This window comes from Hyaena hyaena, unplaced genomic scaffold (assembly GCF_003009895.1).
Source record: "Hyaena hyaena isolate Hyena2069 unplaced genomic scaffold, ASM300989v1 scaffold_4, whole genome shotgun sequence".
NCBI lineage: Eukaryota > Metazoa > Chordata > Mammalia > Carnivora > Hyaenidae > Hyaena > Hyaena hyaena.
In genome coordinates this window covers 5,372,796-5,392,842 of record NW_024080636.1, presented here as the reverse complement: position 1 = coordinate 5,392,842, position 20,047 = coordinate 5,372,796, and the positions used below count along the sequence as shown (strand labels likewise).

General features: G+C 56.4%; 1 protein-coding gene across 2 annotated transcripts in view; it reads right to left on the bottom strand.

Moving 5' to 3' along the window:
* The window catches only part of FBLN1 (fibulin 1), an 83,337-nt gene that overhangs the window by 21,954 nt on the left and 41,336 nt on the right, over positions 1–20,047 (bottom strand). Inside the window, exons 14-15 of one of the 2 annotated variants that reach the window (XM_039234978.1) lie at positions 18,626–18,749; positions 1,858–2,000 (exon numbers count right to left, since the gene is read on the bottom strand). In XM_039234978.1, coding sequence (XP_039090909.1) covers positions 1,858–2,000; positions 18,626–18,749 — 267 coding nt within the window. Of the gene's footprint in view, positions 1–1,857; positions 2,001–10,996; positions 11,445–18,625; positions 18,750–20,047 lie in introns of those variants that run through there. The other variant, XM_039234986.1, reaches the window with a different exon arrangement.

Below are 20,047 nucleotides of genomic sequence, written 5' to 3'. Positions count from 1 at the left end.
GACCCCAGAAACCCCGTGCCCCTGGGTCATGGGAACCTGGTGCCCGGGAGCCCTGCACGGAGATGGTGGGGGGGCTCCTGAGGGCTCCCAGGCCACAGCCTGTCCCCCTTTATATCAGTGGGGAAACTGAGGCCTGGAGAAACCTTGGATCTTCTCTGAGGTCATAGAGGTCAGAGAGACAGAGGGAGAGAGATCAGCAAGGCCAAGATGGGTCGGCAAAGCCACTCCTCCAGGAGGGGGCTGGGCAGGAGGCCGTGCCCATCTCCGCGGCCTCTGGATGCAAAGCAGGGCAAATCACCCTGGGGGTGGGGGCTCCAGGCCCTGGTTCTGCCCTGGCTCTTGATGGCCTGGAGGCGTCCTCCCTCCCTCCGGGCCTCAGTTTCCTCCTCTGTGGAGTGAAGGAGGCTGACCACTGGCGCCCAGTAAGGGTCGATCCAGCACTCAAGGTCAAGGTCAGGATTTGTTGGGCCCAGGATGCTAACAGGCTTCTCCAGCCACGCTCCACTCCCTGTAGAATCAACTCAGAGACCAGCAATGCCCGAGAGGCCACAAAACCGCCGTTTGGGGTTTGGGAGGGATTTGCATGTGGTCTGGTGGAAGCCATCATTTTGCACCCGGCCAACACCAGTCAGTGATTTTCTCCAGTCCGAGTGGGTGCCTCCCTGCGGAGATCCCGTGCCTCCCTCTTCTCTAGAGGACCGAGTCAGCGGGGGGGGGGGGGGGGGGCGGGGGGCCACCTGCCCTTTCAGGCGACCCTGTCCCTGGGGCGCATTTCCTGCCCTCACCAACCCCTCCCCCACAGCCTGGGGTCCTGTTCGGGCACGTGCGTGCGCCGGCGGGACCCTGTCGCGGTGTAAACACACGGGGTTAAGTCAGGCTGGCTCAGCTACACGTGTGCCCTTGGAGGCTCCCGCTGCTTTTCCTTATTGCTGTGCCCCAGAGCCTGGCCTTGAGCCTGACACACAGGGGTCCTGGTCAATGAATCACTCACAGGGAGCTTCTCCCAAGGCCAGAGGTGAAACCCCTCCCCCCCAGGAAGGGGGGCAGGCGATGACGGCAGCCTCAGCCTGGTGGCTGCACCCCCAGCAGCAAGGCGCACAGAACAGCAGCTTCCCACCAGGTGCCGTCCCAGGCCCCACCCCAGCAAAAACGGTGCTGTGATCGCAGGTCCACACAGTGGGCCAGGAGCTGCCTGCGGGGTGGCGGCTGGAACACGGCTCTGCTCCTGGGCTCCCTGGATCCCGTCTAGCCCCCCGCGTTCAGCATCAGGTGCAGCCCCATAAAGGCTCCCAAAAGCCTTGGAGTAGAAGCCCCAACCCCAAGTTAAGGCTTATCCCTTCCAGCCTGTCTCTTGCCAAGCCCCTACCCCTCCCAGCCAGAAAACCTGGGCTTAGTTCCTCAAATGCCCACTGCCCCCTCCCCCACGAACGTACCTGCAGACCTTTCCAGGTGAGTTCTGCTCGACTTGGCACCCTCCTCTGTCCCCGCTCCTCACTTTCACTACCAGCTTCCTACTCAGACCCCAGCGTGGAAGTCACTTCCTCCCAGAGGCCCTCCCTGACTCCCCAGCGCTCAGCAGAGAGCCAGCACCCAAAAGATATTTGCCAGACAGCTGTGACCCAGAAGCGCCCTCCTGAGCTGAGAGCGTGGAACGGGCCGGCTCGGCACCGTGCGCTCTGGGGACGCGGCGGACAGGTCAAGGCAGATCCACATCTCACCAAGAAGAAGCTCCCGGGGGCCAAGCTCTTGGCTGAAGCGCTGGGAGGCCCCGAGGGGGCTGCCTCGCAGGGACATCTCTCTTGAGGGACCTGCCTTGGGGCCCCCTCGCCGACTGCAGCCGCGGGAGCCGCCACTCACCTTCAGGGCGGGTGAACTCTCGGAAGGTGGGCAGCGAGACGACGGTGTGGGAGATGGTGTGCACGGGGTCCAGCACGCAGGTGACGTCGCTGGGACGGCAGGACTTGATGCAGCGCACGGTGTCCGTCTTCTCCTGGCGGAGCCTGCGGGGAACCACAGCACAAGAGGCGGGTGGGACAGCCGGACGGCCAGCCCCGCAGAGACCCGGGTCCAGGAGGGGCAGGGGGGGCCCGGCGAGGGGAGGAGCCACCGGAGAACCGCAGTGGCCGCCGCAGCCCCGCTGCTCGGCAGGGACGCCTCGTGGCCCTTCCTGAGACCTGGACCGGGCCCCACACTCCCGTCCCCCTGCCCTGGCTGTGGGTGAGCGAAGCTTTGCCAGTTGCCGACTGTACGAAGCGACCTTCAGTGTCTCCAACGGCAGGCACACTGGTTCACTCACTCGCTCAACAGGTGTGTTTCGAGGGCCTGCTGGGCGCCGGGTGCCAAGGATGCCAAGCGAATGCGGGAGGCGCGGTCCTGCCTTCCCAGAGCCCTGGGTCAGGTGGGTGGCAGGGGTCGTAAGCGAGGAAGCATATACGTGGCACCCAGCTCGGTGCCCAGCGCGGAGAGGTCAAGCCCACGGTGCCACGCAGCCGACAGGGAGGAGGGAGAAGGGGTGGGGGCTTGTTTCAGGTGCGAGTTTAAAATATGTGGGCTAGAGGCCGCCTGGGTGGCTTAGTCGGTTAAGCGTCCCACTTTCGCTTAGGTCATGATCTCGCGGTTCGTGGGTTCGAGCCCCGCGTCGGGCTCTGTGCTGACTGCCGGCTCGGAGCCTGGAGCCTGTTTCGGTCTGTGACTCCCTCCCTCTCTGACCCTCCCCTGCTCACGCTGTCTCTCTCTCTCTCTCTCTCTCCTAGAAATAAATAAAACATTAAAAAAAATTAAAAACAATATGTGGGCTAGAAATATTTTAAACCCCCTTTCTTATAACATAAAACACAAATGCAACACCCACCCAGAACGAAGACGTAGTTTAACGAGTGATATAGTCACTGCTCAGGTCAAGGAAGAGATCCTTCATCTACCCCCCGGGTCCCCTTCGCGTGTCCAGACCGATCTCAGCGGCCTCCTGCACCCCCACCCCGGACCCCCGTCCTGGCCGTGCTAGCAGTCGCCTACCTGGGCTTTGTTACGGTTTGTATCATATGAGTGTGCACCTCGAGACACAGTCATTCAGTCTTGTCCGTTAGAAAAACGTGCTCTCAAGTCCCTTTTAATCTACACGTTTCCCCTCTGTCTTCCCACTTCCCAGACGGCTGAGCTGCTAAGGAACTGGAAGCCATGGAGCCGTAGACGTCCTCCATGCAGACTCGCCCGCTGCGACCTCGCGGTGCAGTGCGCCGTGTGCCTCTGTCCCCTGCATTTCCCCCACACTGCCTGCTGGATCCGGACCTGACCCGACGCAGGCCCAGTCCCTTTGGCAAAATGACAGACGGTGGCGTGTCTTCCATCAGGGTGTCTGACGGTCTCTTAGGACCTAAAGCCACCGATTCTTCGGCGACTGCAAAGTGCTGGTAGTCTGGTTCTACCATCTCTTCTTAGTATGTTAGTTGGACTAGTTGTACAAGGAGTATTCCACAGGCTACTCGTAAGCTATTGGTTACCGCGGGGTATAGTTCATAGAAGAAAAGCAATGATGCCTGATTCTTGCCTTATTTTTACAAGTTTTCAGGACCATGAACTAGCTCGTTATCATCCTCCAGAGCTTACCCGTTGATTTTTTTCAGACATCAGTAGGACCTCATGGCTGTAAACTATTTGATGGATTTCCATCCATTGCAATGATCATCCTTTGCTGGAGCTCAAGTTTTCCCATCTTTGTCCAGAGGGAAGATCAGAGTGGCTCCTGTGTCCTTCTGACGTGGCCCCCGTGATCTTCAGTGGCTCTCTTCCGATCTCTGGTAGGACTGGGTGGTCCAGCCTTGTTTTGTACTTTGCCTGCCCCAGCTATTCTCCGAGAAGTCTTTGGTGTGTTTTTGTTTTGTGTCCTAGTGGAAAGTGGCATTTCAAGACCACCATCTAGATCCCAGGTATGTTTGGTGGTACTGAGTTGGCCATTACTTCCAGGCCTCTTCAGTGGACATTTTTTAAAAATTTTTTTTAATGTTTTTTTATTTATTTCTAGGAGAGAGAGAGAGACAGCGTGAGCAGGGGAGGGTCAGAGAGGCAGGGAGTCACAGACCGAAACAGGCTCCAGGCTCCGAGCCGGCAGTCAGCACAGAGCCCGACGCGGGGCTCGAACCCACGAACCGCGAGATCACGACCTAAGCGAAAGTCGGACGCTTAACCGACTAAGCCACCCAGGCGCCCCTTCAGTGGACATTTTTAAAGGTAAAATATGGGGGCACTTGGGTGGCTCAATCGGTTAAGCATCCGATTTCAGCTCAGGTCATGATCTCACGGATCATGAGTTCGAGCCCTGCATCAGGCTCTGTGCTGACAGCTCGGAGCCTGGAGCTGCTTGGGATTCTGTGTGTCCCTCCCTCTCTGCCCCTTCCCCAATCATGCTCTGTCTCTCTCTCTCTCCTTCAAAAAATAAAAATAAACGTTAAAAAGGTTTTTTAAAAAAAGGTATATATCAGGAGTTCCTACTGATATTTCTGATTCAAAACAAGAACCACACGGACTTTTGACCTCTTCTGCATTACAAAGGAATCTCTTTTCTTCCATATCAGCATCTGGGTTCTTAAGAACACAGGAGATGATGGAATATCCCATAATTATTTAGTCATTCCATATTCTAGACACATCAGTCTCTCAGAAGAGCAGTACTAAATTCACCACCACCACTATGAACACAATTACTTAAAATAATATATATTTTTTCGATATGTGCTCCCTTTTCCAGGGAGCTTTTAATAGATGTCCCGTATCTACATTTTGGACATAAAGCAATTAATACTATGTGCTTTCCTTACAAGACTCACTTTGTTGAAGCTGGATGAGTAACTATGATTAATGCTTGCAGGCTGATACTTTTGCACGTTGTAATGGTTTGTGTCATTCGTACACATAAGTCTGTTTCCTTGGGCATTAATCTTTGGCTTACGTTTTCCTGAGGATCCTAAGTATTCATCTTCTTCCAGCGTAAGTGTTGCCGTGAAAAAGTGATGACAGTATAATTTTTCCCCTTATAAGTTGTTGCTGTTTTGCCTGGATGTTCACTGTTTGTCTTCTCTTTCCTTTAGAGTCCGATCATTTGGAGTCGCCAGGTGGCTCAGTTGGCTGAGTATCTTACTCGATTTCTGCTCGGGTCACGATCCCAGGGTTGTGGGATCAAGCCTTGCGTTGGGCTCCACGCTGAGCGTTGATCCTGCTTAAGATTCTCACTCTCGGGGCGCCTGGGTGGCTTAGTCGGTTAAGCGTCCCACTTTCGCTTAGGTCATGATCTCGCGGTTCGTGGGTTCGAGCCCCGCGTCGGGCTCTGTGCTGACTGCCAGCTCAGAGCCTGAAGCCTGTTTCGGTCTGTCACTCCCTCTCTCTCTGACCCTCCCCTGCTCATGCTGTCTCTCTCTCTCTCTCCTAGAAAAAAAAAAAAAAGGATTCTCACTCTCCTCTTCCCCCTTCCCTGCTTGCACTTTCTCTATTTTTTTTTAATGATAATAAAGTCCAATAATTTTACTAGACTTGGTATGTATCTTGGTACGTGCTGCTCTGAGTAGATATGTTCAGGCATGCTGTGTTTTTTCAATGTGGATTTTCAAATTTTTTTTATTTTTGGAAACTTTCCTGAGTTACAGTTTTTAATATTTATTTCTTTCCTTTGTTTTGGGTTAGTGCCTCAGAGATTTCTATTTTCTGTATGTTGGGTCTTCTGTGCGTGTCTTCAACGGCCGTCACTTTCTCTTCGAGCCTTTTCATCTCTTCTACTTCTTTTTTGACTTATAAAATTTGTCTTCTTTTTGGTCATTTTCTCTCAAATATTTCTGGAATTTTTTTTTGCTTTTATTTTAAATTATTTCCTGGGTTCTGTCACTTCATTTCTGTTTTCCCTAATTCCTACTTATAGTTTTCTTCCCTTTTGATCATTTTCCTAGTGTTCTTACTCTGTTTTGATAGGGGTTACAGTTTTGATCTAGACTCTGAGCAAATACTACTGGTGTATTTTCATTTTCTGGAGGGATGTCATTCTGTTCCTTATCGTCTCTTTTCTTACAACAATCTTGCAGGAGACTCAACCTTGCTGCTTTTGGGTCGATCGTTTTCAAGCAAAATCAGTTTCCTTGAAATTTTAGAAAAAGTCACATTCACAGATTTTTCTGACATCACAGAACTCCCTTCTCTGTCACTTGGGGCAGCTTGGTTTCTGATACTCCTCTACATTTACCTGGACCTTCTTTATCCAATCTGTCGTCTCTCTCCTACTCACCTCTGCATTTCTTACCCAGTAGTTTGTTCGTAGTATGAGGTTCTGACCTTAGGGGAAGCCCTGCTGGCTCCGTTTCAAGAGCTCCTAGGGGCGAGATGGAATAGAATGAGTAAAATGTCTCCCAGTCTTAGCTGCTGCTCCAGAATTTGTCCTCTGCATTTCTTGGGAATGTCTGTTGACTCTTCTGGAATCTCCCTCCCACTCCTTGCTTCTGCACGGTACTGATGCCCTGCATGTGGACACACATTGGGCTTGGTGGTTCGCAGGGTATCACGTCACCCCATTTAGTTGTGCATACGTTCCGTAGGTGTAAATTTCTTCTGTCTCGCTGTTTGTGTGTTTTGGGCTGGGATCCAGAGAGCTTCAAACACTGTGCTGCTGAATCTTCCCAGATCCTCTGTGCTAGAGAGTCTGCACACATTACCTCGCTTAGTCTTTTTATTTTTTTTTAGGTCAGTACATCACGGGCTCTACCTCTTTCCTGAAAATAGTACACTATGTGAGGATAAGGTTACTACCAAATCATCATGTAATATAATACGATCTTAATTTTCTCTGCCTAAAGTCTCACGGCTGAAATGGCTTTTTAAAAAATTCTTATTATTAAGTTAGCTAACGTACAGTGTAGTCTTGGCTTCAGTAATAGATTCCCGTGATTCATCGCTTCCTTACAACACCCAGTGATCATCCCAGCAAGTGTCCTCCTCACTGCCCAGCACCCATGTTCCCCAACCCTCTGACCCCCCACCCGCATCAACCATCAGTACTTTCTCTGTATTTAAGTCTCTTATAGTTTGCCTCCCTCTCTGTCTGTATCTTATTGTTCCTTCCCTTCGCTTACGGTCTTCTGTTAAGTTTCTCAAATTCTACCTGTGAGTGAAATCATATGATCTGTCTTTTTCTGACTGACTTATTTCACTCAGCATCATACCCTCCAGTTCCATCCACGTTGTTGCAAATGGCGAGATTTCATTCCTTTTCATCGCTGTATCTCACTTAATCTTTACGGCTCTTCCCTCTACACCCTCTACACCCTCTACACCCTACTGCCGCCTCCTTTAGCTAATGAAATGTCCCGCTCTATACTTGGGAGTCATAATATAGGGCTCATATCCAGTGATTTCGGAGATGAGGCCGGAGTAACAATCCAACCAGCACTGACTGACCCCAGAAATCTTACCCGCTTCGCAGCACTGGGGACAGCGGGGGACAGAGTGTCAGGGGACAGGGGCAGAGCCAGGCTGCCTGGGTGTGGCACCAGGTGTGGGACTCTGGGCAAGTTACTTATCTGCTCTATGCTTCCATGGCTTCAGTGTGAAATTGAAGTGCTTTCCTCACAAGGCTGTTGTGAGAGTTCAATCAAATGCTAGGAGCACTGCCTGGCCCTCAGCAGGCGGCACATGTGTTAGCTATCGTAGTTCTGATATTATCATTATAATAATGATAACCATGATTATTACCATTTGCCCTTTGGAACTTGGGTTAGGACAGTGAAGGAGTCAGAAGTGCAGTCCTGGGAGTCAGAGGTGATTGGCAGTGACCTTGGACACATCCAAACCCCCTGAACCTTCATTCCCCATTTAACTCAAGGTCCAAATGGACACTCACGTTCCCTCCAATGAATGATAAAAGCAACACTTACTGACTGCCTACCATGTACACCAGATAGGGCCTCACCTGCAAGTACATGTAAGCTTCAAAATAACCCATGAGGGGGACCTTGAAGCTCTGAAAGGCAAATGACTTCTCCAAGGTCATGGATCTAGTGAATGGCAAGAACATTCAAACTCTTAATTATTTTGTTTTGGCTGCACCGCATGGTCTCAGCAGCACAGTGTTGGACGATCACTGTGTAGCCCCAGGAACTTCAGGGCAGAGAGGAGCCACCAGGTAGTGCAGACATCAGCCCCACGCGTGCACTCGGGCACACGCGCAGAGACGGCAGAGGCGTTCTGAGAGGGAACGGGCCCCCTTCAGGTGTAGGGTCTACAGACGACGGGGATCGCAAGCCCAGCTGGATGGCCCATTGGTGGGAAGGCTGCGGGGGGGGGCTCCCCAAACTCTGTCGGGTCACTGCGTGCTAACGGCCCTGAGCACCTCCCCCCACTCAACACTCCTGGACATGAAGGAAAAGGGCTTCTTCTGACTCGGATAATCTGGAGCCTGGTGAAAGAATATTGAATTCAATAACTGGATCCCTGCTGTGCCTTGCCAACTTCACAGAAGAGGGGGTATTTGAACTAAGCCTTGAAAATACCATCCATCCATCATTCATCCATCTGTCCATGCATCCATCATCTAACCATCCATCCATTCATCCACCTTCCCATCCATCCATCCATCCATCCATCCATTCATCCACCTTCCCATCCATCCATCCATCCATCCATCCATCCATCCATCCACCTTCCCATCCATCCATCCATCCATCCATCCATCCACCTTCCCACCCATCATCCATCCCTCCATCCATCTACCCGTCCATCCATTCATCCACCTTCCCATCCATCATCCATCCATCCATCATATATCCACCCATCCATCCGACCATCCGTCCATTCATTTATTCAGATGTTTACTGAACTCTTTCTACAGGCCAAACACTCTACAGGTGTTGAGAATACAGACATAATCTGAGTTCTCCAAAAGGCCCCAGTGCAGAAGGGATAATAAAAAGTGACAATCACGAGATAACAGGGAAAATGTGCAGATGGAGTACGTTCCAGGTTACCGGAGCTCAGGTTAAGTCGCTGAGGAGATGACTTTTGAGCTAAGCCTTCAAGGAGCACAGCAGTGTGTAGGAGGATGGCATGGCACATGCTGAAGCCAAGAGAAGGCACATTCAGGGGGGACAAGCACCCCTAGAATGAAGGGGACACACTAGGGTGGAGCTGAAAATGCGGGCAGAGGCTAGATGGAGCGGGACCTTGGATACCATTCCGAGGGAGCTGGCCTTGACGCGCTGGTAAGAGAACCACGGAAGGTCCTTGCGAGAGAGGGACATAACCAGGCTGGCCCTTCAGAGGGGTCCTCTGGCTGCAGCGTGGAGAATGCACTGGAAGATGGGGGGTTGGGAGCTGGTCCAGACCAGACGTGATGAGAGAGGCAGGGGAGACAGAGTGGGAGGCTTGAGGTGCCTGGCTTCCAAGGTAGCTTGACTGCCACTTCTGTCAAAAGGCACGAGGCATAGGGTTTACCGCGTGTATGTCTTCCGTACCAACGGCAAGGCCGGCACACCCTCCCCCACCCACTTGTGCGTGACTGTAGGAAGGATCTTGCGACCCTGCCTGTCCTGGTTCCCCTGTGGTGCTCTGCCCTCCCCTCTTGCTTCTGCTTGGAAACAGCATTTCTCCCAGAAATGCGAGAGACATAAGGCAGTGTTGGTAGGAAGCCATCCATTCCCTCAAGGGGCACAGGCAGAGCACCTACTGTGTGTCAGGCGCCCTCGCCAGGAGCTAGGGACACATCGCTGAATGGGACATGGCTGATCTCCGCCAACCCAGAGCTCCCTGGGTGGTGGAGAAGACAGACGTGAAACACGGATGAACTGGGATAAGCATGACAAAGGAAGTGTTCTGAGAAAAGCTGACAGAGGGGCCGACCCCAGGGTGTCCAGGAAGGCCTCGCTGCGAAAGGAGCACTTAAGCTGAGCTTTAACCAACACTGGAGCCAAGGGTGCGAAGCATGTGCAAAGGGCCTGAGGCAGCAAAGAACTCAGCGATGTGGCTCAAGGGAAGTGAGCAAGGGGAGGACAATCTGAAGGCAGGCTGGGGACGCACGCAAGGACCAAATCATACAGGGCCTGGAAAGGCGCTCTGGGGACTGGTGAGGACGGCTGGCTGGAGTCACGGTGGAGGAAATGAAGAGAGGCGGGAGGGTCGAGGCCCACGTCGGAGGTGTTGTGAGAACGGAAGAGTTCGAGCCATGGAGTTAGCAAGCTAGGGATCAGATACCTGCTGTGCGGCCCTGGGCGAACCACTCGCTCTCTCTGGGTCTCCACGGGGAAGAGAGGCTTGCCTTGCGGCACTGAGGTAATGCACACGCAGGCCCCGAAGCTCACTCAGTGGTTCCCACGAGCGGCACATCTATCGCGTCGCCTTTGCCTCCCCCTCCTGGCCGGAAGGGGGGGGGCAGAATCCCGATGGAGGCAACTAACCTGATTCGGGCAAGAGCTGCGGCCAATCCTGTAACTGTGTTCTGGCATTTTCTCCCCCCAGTTCGGGCCTCTCGTCAAGATAAACAGAAAGAGAGGCTTGAGTCTCAGGATAGTTTTTTGGGCTCCATTAAAGGGTCAGCTCCACGCGATACAGCAAGGCCAGAAGGCCCGGCTCAGCTACAAATAGGCCACAGACCCCTGGCCTTTCCCCTTCTCTGGGCCTCAGTTTCCACATTTACAAAATGAGAGAGAAGGAGTCCGATGGCCTCTTTTCAATGACGGCCTCATCCTTTGGGCTCAACACAAAATGAGAAGAGCTCATTTTGAGGGGGTGATGCACGCACGCCTCCTTCTCCCCGCCCCTGGGCTCCCTGGCGGTGTCGACAGTGACCTCCAACAACAGGGACCGCCAGGTACATACGAGCGTATGGAAAACACTCCTCAGTCGCCGCGCGGGGTGGGGGGGGGGCCACCAGGCCGTAAGGCCGTGGCAGGTGCCTGGGTCACCCCGGGTGACGAACAGCATAGAATCCCAACCAAGCGCAATAAAACCAAGGCACGTGAGGCATGCTGGGTAGGATCGCCTGCTGAAACTTTATTAAAATCCCGGGGGGGGAGGGGTTAGGAAAGCAACAAGAGGGAGCCCCCGGGCGGCCCAAAGCAAGTGCTCAGAGCTCTGCGGACACAAAGATGAAAAGCTTGGCCACAAAGGAGCTGACGGTGCCATGGCGATAGAGGTCCATCTTGACGGTCAGAAGCAAGTCCCGGGGCTCGGGGACGGGCTTGGTGAGGGCCACCACCCCGCTGTGGTGGCTCACCTTCCGGGTGGTGAAAAAGCCCTCCTCGTTGCCGCTGGTGATAGCCAGCTGCATGCTGTCCCCCGGGACGGCACTGGAGGGGCCCATGCGGAAAACCACCGCGGGCACTTGGATGTTGGTGGGGAAAGAGAGGTGGTAGTAGGTAATTCTCAGAGGCAGCTTGGGGCACTCCTGATTCTCATGGCAAGGCAAGCGCTCGCAGCGGCTGCAAGAAAAGTGGACAGAGAGACAAGGAGAGGATTAGAGCGACTCCAGCAAGCGGAGGGGTAACAGAGGCTCGAGGGAAAGCGGGAGCTCGCCGGCCAGGGCCTCCCGCCACCCCTCTGGCCGCTTCAGCTGACGGGAGGAGCGCCCCCACTCACCTGCGGGAGGGGCCGTGGACCTCCGGGGCCGCTGACTCAGGCACCGGGCCTCTTCCAACACCCTCAGGGGGCGCTGGGCGGCTGGGGCCCGGGGCTGTGCCGGGAGCGAGGGGTGTCCCCTCTCACTGGCGGAACACCCCCCCGGCCGGGCCACACTCGCCAGGCGCGCCCTGCCCTGAGTGTCGTCCAGGCGCCCGGCCCCTCACCCAGGCGGCGGCCAGGGCTACGCAGGCTCTGGGGTGGGGCCCGGAGATGACCCCGGAAGCGATCATCTCCACCACTAGCGGTCATGGCTGCTGCCATCTACCGAATGCTTGGCATTCTCCAGTGTGTCACTGTCACTGCACTGTGGGAGTGGGTTGAGTGCCAATCTTCAGGCGAGGAAACTGAGCCTGGAAGAGCTGGGGGCCTTCCCCAGGTCCCAGAGCGAGGAAGCACTGCCTGGTGCTCAGGCAGTGAGGTCTGTTGCCCAACCCCCTCACGGAGTCTTGAACTCCAGGCCCAGTTTCCTGTGTGTCCACAGGGACAGCCAGGGCTTGGAAGGGAGATGGAGACGGGTTCTAACTTCCTGTGACAGGACGGTGCTAGTTCCTCACTTCCTGTGACAGGACGGTGCTAGCTCCTCACTTCCTGTGGCAGGATGGTGCTAGTTCCTAACTTCCTGCAACAGGATGGAAAGAGGTTCTAACTTCCTGTGGCAGGATGGTGCTAGCTCCTCACTTCCTGCGACAGGATGGAAAGAGGTCCTAACTTCCTGCGACAGGATGGAAAGAGGTTCTAACTTCCTGCGACAGGATGGTGCTAGTTCCTCACTTCCTGTGACAGGATGGAAAGAGGTCCTAACTTCCTGCGACAGGATGGAAAGAGGTTCTAACTTCCTGCGACAGGATGGTGCTAGTTCCTCACTTCCTGTGACAGGATGGAAAGAGGTCCTAACTTCCTGCGACAGGATGGTGCTAGCTCCTCACTTCCTGCGACAGGATGGAAAGAGGTTCTAACTTCCTGTGGCAGGATGGTGCTAGCTCCTCACTTCCTGCGACAGGATGGAAAGAGGTCCTAACTTCCTGTGACAGGATGGTGCTAGTTCCTCACTTCCTGCGACAGGATGGAAAGAGGTCCTAACTTCCTGCGACAGGATGGTGCTAGCTCCTCACTTCCTGCGACAGGATGGAAAGAGGTCCTAACTTCCTGTGACAGGATGGTGCTAGCTCCTCACTTCCTGCGACAGGATGGAAAGAGGTCCTAACTTCCTGTGACAGGATGGTGCTAGCTCCTCACTTCCTGCGACAGGATGGAAAGAGGTCCTAACTTCCTGTGACAGGATGGTGCTAGCTCCTCACTTCCTGCGACAGGATGGAAAGAGGTCCTAACTTCCTGTGACAGGATGGTGCTAGTTCCTAACTTCCTGCGACAGGATGGAAAGTTCTGATTCCCTGTGGCACATGCTAACCTCCTGTGACAGGATAGTGGGAGCCCCTAATTCCTGAGACAGAATGGAAAGCGGTTCTAACTTCCTGTGATGGGCTCGTGATAGCTCCTAATTCCTGTGATAGGATAGAAAGAGGTCCTAACTTCCTGTGACAGGGTGGAAAGAGATTTTGACTTCCTGTTACAGGCTCTAACTTTCTGTGACAGGATGGTGAGAGCTCCCAACTTCCTGTGATGGAGATGGAGACAGGTTCTAACTTCCTGTGAGAGGTTGGGGACAGGGACAGCCTTCTGCCTCCTGAACATCAGGCCATCACACTCTGATGGCAGCTGCCTTTGGAAGCGGAGCCCAAGTGCAGAGCCCCATGGGACCTGGCAGAGCATGCCCCAGGAAGTCCCGCCATCTTGACTCTGTTTGGATTCTCTGGCCAGGAGCACAAACCGTTCTGGTCTTCCATCACGTCTCCCTTTCAGCTCTTTACTTTTCTATGCCTCGTGATGGGTGCTTGGACTTATTTTACATGTGCCATTTACTGTGAGTGTGGTCTCTTTGTACATCCTGTTTCCAGCTCTTCATCAGGACTGATGGGAATCATTTCATTTACTTGGCCATTTAGCGTTCCGAGCAGGCTTAGCGAGGCCGGCCTGGGGAGTGAGCTCCATGGTGCTCCGTGGGGATGATCCTCCATGGTAGATGAGGATCAGGAACACCGCGGGGGAGTCATGCACGGGAGGGGCCCGGAGGCAGAGGGGACAGACAGGACAGAAGGAAAGCAGAAGAAGGGTGCTGTTGAGGGGCGGCCTACCCCCAGAGACGCCTAGCTCCTGGCCAAACGGTAAGGTCCCAGGTGACCCCGAGGGCTGGTGCCTCGCATCGTGCGGGTCAATTAGGGTCTCTCCTTCCATTAGCGCATTTCATTGTCCCCCATTGTTCTCCTGTCCCACTGACGGGAAGATCACAGCTCAGTGAGGACATGTAACTTGTCTGTGACCCCACAGTCTGTATTAAGTTGGCCTGTCTCACTTCAAAGCCTTCATGTGTGTGCGCACGCACACGCGTGCACACACACGTACCAGCTGCTTCAGGAAGGGCCTGGTGGGTCTGGCCAGCAGGTGGCACTAGAGTCTCCTTCATGTGCCTTAAGCTGTCCCACTTCTGTGTGGCCTGTACCCCGTCCGAGGACAGGGTTGTGATTTATAAGATGGAGGCATTAACCCAGCGCGTGTGGGAGGAGGGGTGAAGTGTGCGTGATGTTCAAGCCCCCGCAGTCACCCTGCGCCAGAGAACTGGAGGGTCCCCCCATCCCCCACCCCGCACCCCAAAGAGTCATTAACCAGAGACCCTCAGCCTTTCTCGCACGACGCGTTTCTCGGCCTGGCTCCACGTGGGCCACTCGCTCCCCGATGGCCGGGCGACGGCCCTCTGGCTTTAACTCCCGGACCGAGCACGGACGGACTTGACACCTACTACGCGCCTCAGTGAGTGTGCACAGATACACAGCACGGCCCCGATTTTCCTGGTCGGTTCCAACTCCGATGGCGTGTCCTGCTCTACCCTGAGCTGACGGCATCATCACAGCAACCTCCACCACCGCGCCTGGCGAGCGGCCCGCCTCGCTGGGCCGGACACAAAAGGCTCTGCTCGCCAGTGTGTCTGCAGGGCTGTCGTCGCACAGAGAAGAGCCAGGTCCCCGGGACCACATGCATGCACCATCTTGTCATGCAGGCGAGGACACCACGCCCCAGTTTTGCAGCCCCGCAGATTTGATCAGAACATCCTACTTTCTGTGGAAATGCGATTACTGCAAGTCGCCACACACCAGAGAGAGAAGGTCGTCCAGGCCCCCGGTCCCTTGTCCTGAGAGGGACCCACCTCATGCCACCCCCGGCCATCTCACGCTTACAGCCTTCCCTGAGGGCACCTTCCTGACTTTCACGCTCTTGTCATTCTGGACAGAAGCCCTGGGAACAGGCCAAGGCGGGGCTCCGCTCCCCTTACCCCTGTCCACCCGCGTTACACCCTTGGGCCCGGAGCTGTGCCAGCCGACCACGTGTCTCAGGGGTCGGTCCTGCGGGGGGAGAAGAGGATGTTTTCAGTCCCATCCCAGGCGCTGGAACGCGCTGACATTCCTCCTGTGGGTAGGAGGGAATCGTGTGGTCAGGATCTTAACATCCGAGAGATCCAGGAGGCCCAGCCCTGCGGTTTGTGGCCCAGCCTGCTGGGTCATGCTCCAGTTACCACCCCTCGGCCGCCAGGGACACTGCCCAGAAGGAGACTGTGCGGAGAGAAAGAGAAGGCTGAGGCCCAGAGAGAGAGCGAGAGAGCGAGCACGCCTTAAATCTTCCCTAGCAAGATTCCTTAAACGTTAACCACAGGAGTGCTTCCTACTGGGTCCTTCCTGATCTACCTCTTTTAAATTTTATACATTGCTTTCTGAAGGTCAGATAATAAATTCTTTAGGCGGATTTTTGAGGAGGAGGAAAAGCAGCTATAAAACTAGCAACGCCGGCCGGAGGAGCTCGCGGTGCGGAGAAGATGGGCCACCCTTGCTTGGAGCTCTGGCCTGCGTCCTGCCTGAGTCGGTCTACGACTGGTCAGCGGCTTGTCGCAATGCTCACACGAAGCTCCGAGCCCCCGTGGCCTTGCGGTAACTCCCCTCTCTAGGAGGGGATGCCCAGGATAAGACCCCCCGGGGGTCCCTCAACTTGGGGGTCCAGCCCCAGCCCCCCATTCCTACGCTGGGCTTCCGGCTGGCCCGTGATTCCCCGCAGGGGCCAAGAAAGGAGAAAACCGGAACCAGATGGAGTTCTGTGTGCAGCAGTGACGGCCCCGGCCCCGCAGCCCCTCAGGCGCCCCGCTCGTCTCCCATCTGAAGCCGCGAGCTCCCCGGGTCGTACGGGTGGCGAGGAACAGCAGAGTGACCGCAAGGAACCTCTGTGGCGGATGTGCCGTAGCACCGTCCTCGCCCCCGCTTCTGTCCAAGCACCAACTACCCGGGCACCGGGCTGCTGCCTGGAGCTCGTTACTGCTACTCCTTGCTAATCCCCCAGGCCTTGCCAAGCAGGTGTTGCGGACACGGAAGGGCCCCTGGGTGGCCAGGAGAGTGACCTGAGGCCACAGCTCCGAGGAACCGGAGAGCGGGGTCTGGGAGTCCGGAATCCCGGCCCTGGTTCTCCGTCCTCCAAGGCGCTGCCCTGCCCTGGACGCCAGGGTACCTCCCATAAACACTGGCAGTAAAGTAGGCCTTTGGGGTGCCTACCCGCCCCCCACGGGGGCTGAACCCAGCATGAGCTTTATGGAGAGGACTCAGGAACCCAGCAGGGTGGCATCACCACCCTCCTCCCAGCCGAGGGTACAGAGGCTCCCAGGAGCCCCAGCGACCTGGAATGGAGTGAGCCGGGAGGCGAACCCAAGGGAGCCGAACTCCAAGCTGGCATCTTTCCAGAATGCCACAGCATCCCCATGAAGCTTGAGAACTCAGTCACGGAGGGCTTGGCCTGGCTCTCCTCTGGCTGGGCCTCTACCTCACCCCCACCCTGCCCCCAACCCCCACCCCCGCCACCCCCGGCTTCTTTCTCCTCCCCCTCGGCGCCCGCAGCTGGGTGGCGCTGGGGAGCAGGAATGTGAGTTAATCTGAGCCTTCTTCCCTGGAGGGGCAGCTTGGAGCCAAATCTTCCCTCTTTTGCTTGGATTGTGGGTGGGGCCCTGCTTCCTACCCTGACCCACAAGCCCCCTCTTTATCAAACCCCTGGACATGCTGATGAATCCATGGGGTGGGTCAGACGGAGCCCTGGAGCACCAACCCCCCAGTGAGTAGAATGCCCGTCCAGGTTCCCCACTGAGCACGCATGTCATGGCTGGGAGGGAGCCCTTCGACCCGTCCCCAGCCCTACTCCAGTCCTGCCTGCCACTCCCTCCCTCTTTGCCTGACTCAGTTTCCCCCTCCCCGTTCATTCCACCAACGCACCCTCCCATCCAAGCACCCATTCCAGGCACCCTCCCATCCAAGCCACGGGGTGGCTGGCCCTGCCGCACCCCGTGGCCGTCGCTGCTCTGGAATGTGCTCTTAGCAGTCGAGGTGCGGGGATGTGGGCTTTTGCGAGACCGATGTCCGCCCGGGCGCCTGCACCCAGGATGCCCGCGGTCCCCAAACAAGTGACTTTCTCAGCACCGAGGTGGGGCAAAGGCTTCCACGGCAAGTGTCAACACGCGGGGAGGAACTGGGTCTGCCGATTTCAGCCACAACCTCAGCTCATGGCGCCCACCTGTCCACCCTTGGGCTTGGGAAGCATGCACACGCGCACAGGGCAGCGGCCTCTGGGTTGGGCTTCATGGCTGCCTGTGTGGGAAGTTCGTGCCCAGCGCCAGGCAGTCGTCCAGAACCCCCAAGCCCAGACACAAAGAACTGGGGGAGCAGGAACTTAATCCCACAAACAACAGCCCAGCCTCAAACTGAGGACACAGAATTTTCTTAGGGGTCTGAGGAACGCCCTCGCTACCCCACGAGGTCTTTGGAATGCCGCACCCGCGCAAACCCAGTTCCGGAGTGCTTCCTCCCTAACCAGGACAAGTGGGGGCACGAGGCATTGGGTCTCTGGGCAGACGACCATACTCATGCTGGGGGGACAGAGCAAGCCGTGGAGGTGGCGAGACCGGAGGGTGAGCGTCCAGGGAAGAGCCCAAAGCGCCGCTGCGGGGAGATGGCTGTCTGAGCGTCCCCTGTTCCGGCATTCAGCAAGCTGGGGGCCAGGCCAGAACTGCAAGCCAGGGCAGCCGCCCTTCAGGCTGAGCAAGCGGACACGGGGGCTGGTGCGCCAGCCAGGGAGGCCCTGACCCTCCGGCGGGAGGAGCAGGCTCAAGGTCAAAAGGCCTACTTGAGGTCAGCCTAGCTGGGCGCCGGCTCTGAGCATTTCCAGGGGCTGGAGGGAAGGGTCACGCACCCGTGCTCCCGAATCTGGCCCCACTAGACAGTTCTCTCTGAAATTACCGACAGTGGCACGAAACGAAACTCGCTGAGTAAAATAAGGGGTGGGGTGGCGTGCAGGGAGATCAGCGGTCCTTGCTCCGCCCTGAGGAAGGGGGTTTCTGGACCCCCCAAGCTGACATCCCAGTGGCCCGGGAAGGAGGGGACTTAGAGTAACATAGGAACATACGGCTTCAAGTTTGGAGCACAGAAATTTCCACGCTGTTCCCACACAGCCACCGGGCTGAATGGAATCTGGCTTTCAGGAGGCGGTGTTGATGCCCCAAAAATCACATGGGCTCACCCAGAAGCATCACTGCCTTCGTCTGGGTCAGAGTACGTTCTGACCTCTGCATCTTACAGATAATGAAGCTGAGACCCAGCGAGCTGCCCGGGGCCCAAGGTCTGGTGCCTGGTGACTCCTCTCACAGGCTCCCCAAGGCCACCTCAAAGTCACTGCCTAGGCTCTCTGCCACCAGTGTCCTGGCATTCAGGGGCTTGAGAATCGGGGTCCTCAAGTTCCCCGGGACCCCAGTGGGAGGGCATGGTTCACGAACCGCCCACCCAGGCCGGGAGCCGGGCCCCCAAGGAAGGCCGACGCAGACGGATAACGCGGGGCCCGAGGGACTTACGTGTCTGCTGAGCGGCGGTAGTTCTTGGGGCACTCGAAGGCCAGGCAGCGGAAGCCACCCTGGATGTTGAAGCAGCTCTCGTTGACGGAGCAGTTGTGGATGCCGGTCACACACTCATCGATGTCTGTGAGAGAGCCCAAGGCCCCGGCTGAAGGCAGAGGCCACCCAAGCCGGCCCCATCCGCAAACGGGGGTGCCGGGGCCTCCCCCCAGGCAGGACTGAGGGTGGGGAGGGGGCCAGCCTCGCCCTCCACGGGCTGCTCTCTGTGGCGGTGCCCTGCCAGCCTTTCTCTTAGAGGATAATCGGTATTTATGGGGCTGTCACTTATTATTCACAGTTCCCGGGAAGAGCTTCGAGCCTTCTGTCTGTTCTCCCGACAGCTCACTGGGCAAGAACCGTTATGACCCTCAGCGTAGGCAGGCGCTCACAGGGCCTCCGTGACTTGCCTACGGTCACACGTTTTGTGCGCGGCAGACTTGACCTTGGGACCCACAAAGGCCGGAGCCAAGGTTCTGACCAGCCAGAAACTGTCCCAGGTTCCTGAGGCTCAGTGCCCTCACCTCACGGGGGACTTGTGACCCGCCCGCAGGAAACGGCAGAAGCCAGTGGCTGCATGTGACAGATGGGGAAAGCAGGGCTTACGGGAATTCTACGTCGTGCCCAGGGCCCGGGGTCGGTGATGCCTGGGGCACTGTCCTGCGAGGTCCCGGGACACGGCGGGGGGGAAGGGGGGGGGCGGTCCTCTTCCCCACAGTTTTCGGGAGCAGCAGAATGGTGGGGTCCAGGGGACGCCACCAAGCCTGAGAGGCGTCTGGGAGGAGGTGCCAAATGCCTGATCTTGGTGGTGAAAACAACACTCCTAATCTCAAAAGCCAGGCTCAGGAATGTGTTTTTGCTGTGTCTGGCAGGACCCCAGGCTGCGGCGAGGGAGGCTGGCCAGAAGCAAGAAAGTCATCCGCTCCACCAGAGAGGCGAAAACAAAGTGACTTCCACCCAGGGCTGTGGCCGAGCTGGGCGGGTCCCTCCCAGGAAAGGCCACCGCTCCCGTCTGCCTCTGACCAAGGGCACCTTCCTCACGACCAGAGCTGACATGTGCAGACCTGGGGCCTCTGAGCCTCTGTGATTCAGCTCCTGGGCCTGTCCCTGGGTCTCTTCTGGGACTGTCCATTCACAAAAATCTACTCAACACCCCCTCTTGGTCACCAAATGGCTCAGTTACGGAGCCTCTAGAGTGTTCTTAGATGTGGGAGCTGAGTGCAGATGGGCGCTGTCGGCCCCCTCATTTGGTGCATGCTGGAGCTGACCCCCCGCCCCGGCGGGACCCTCACAGCCATAATGCTCACAAACACAGAGGCCTCAGGGCTGTGACACAGCGGACCACGCCCACCCTGCCCGGGGTGGTCACAGGCACCTTAGGCCAGA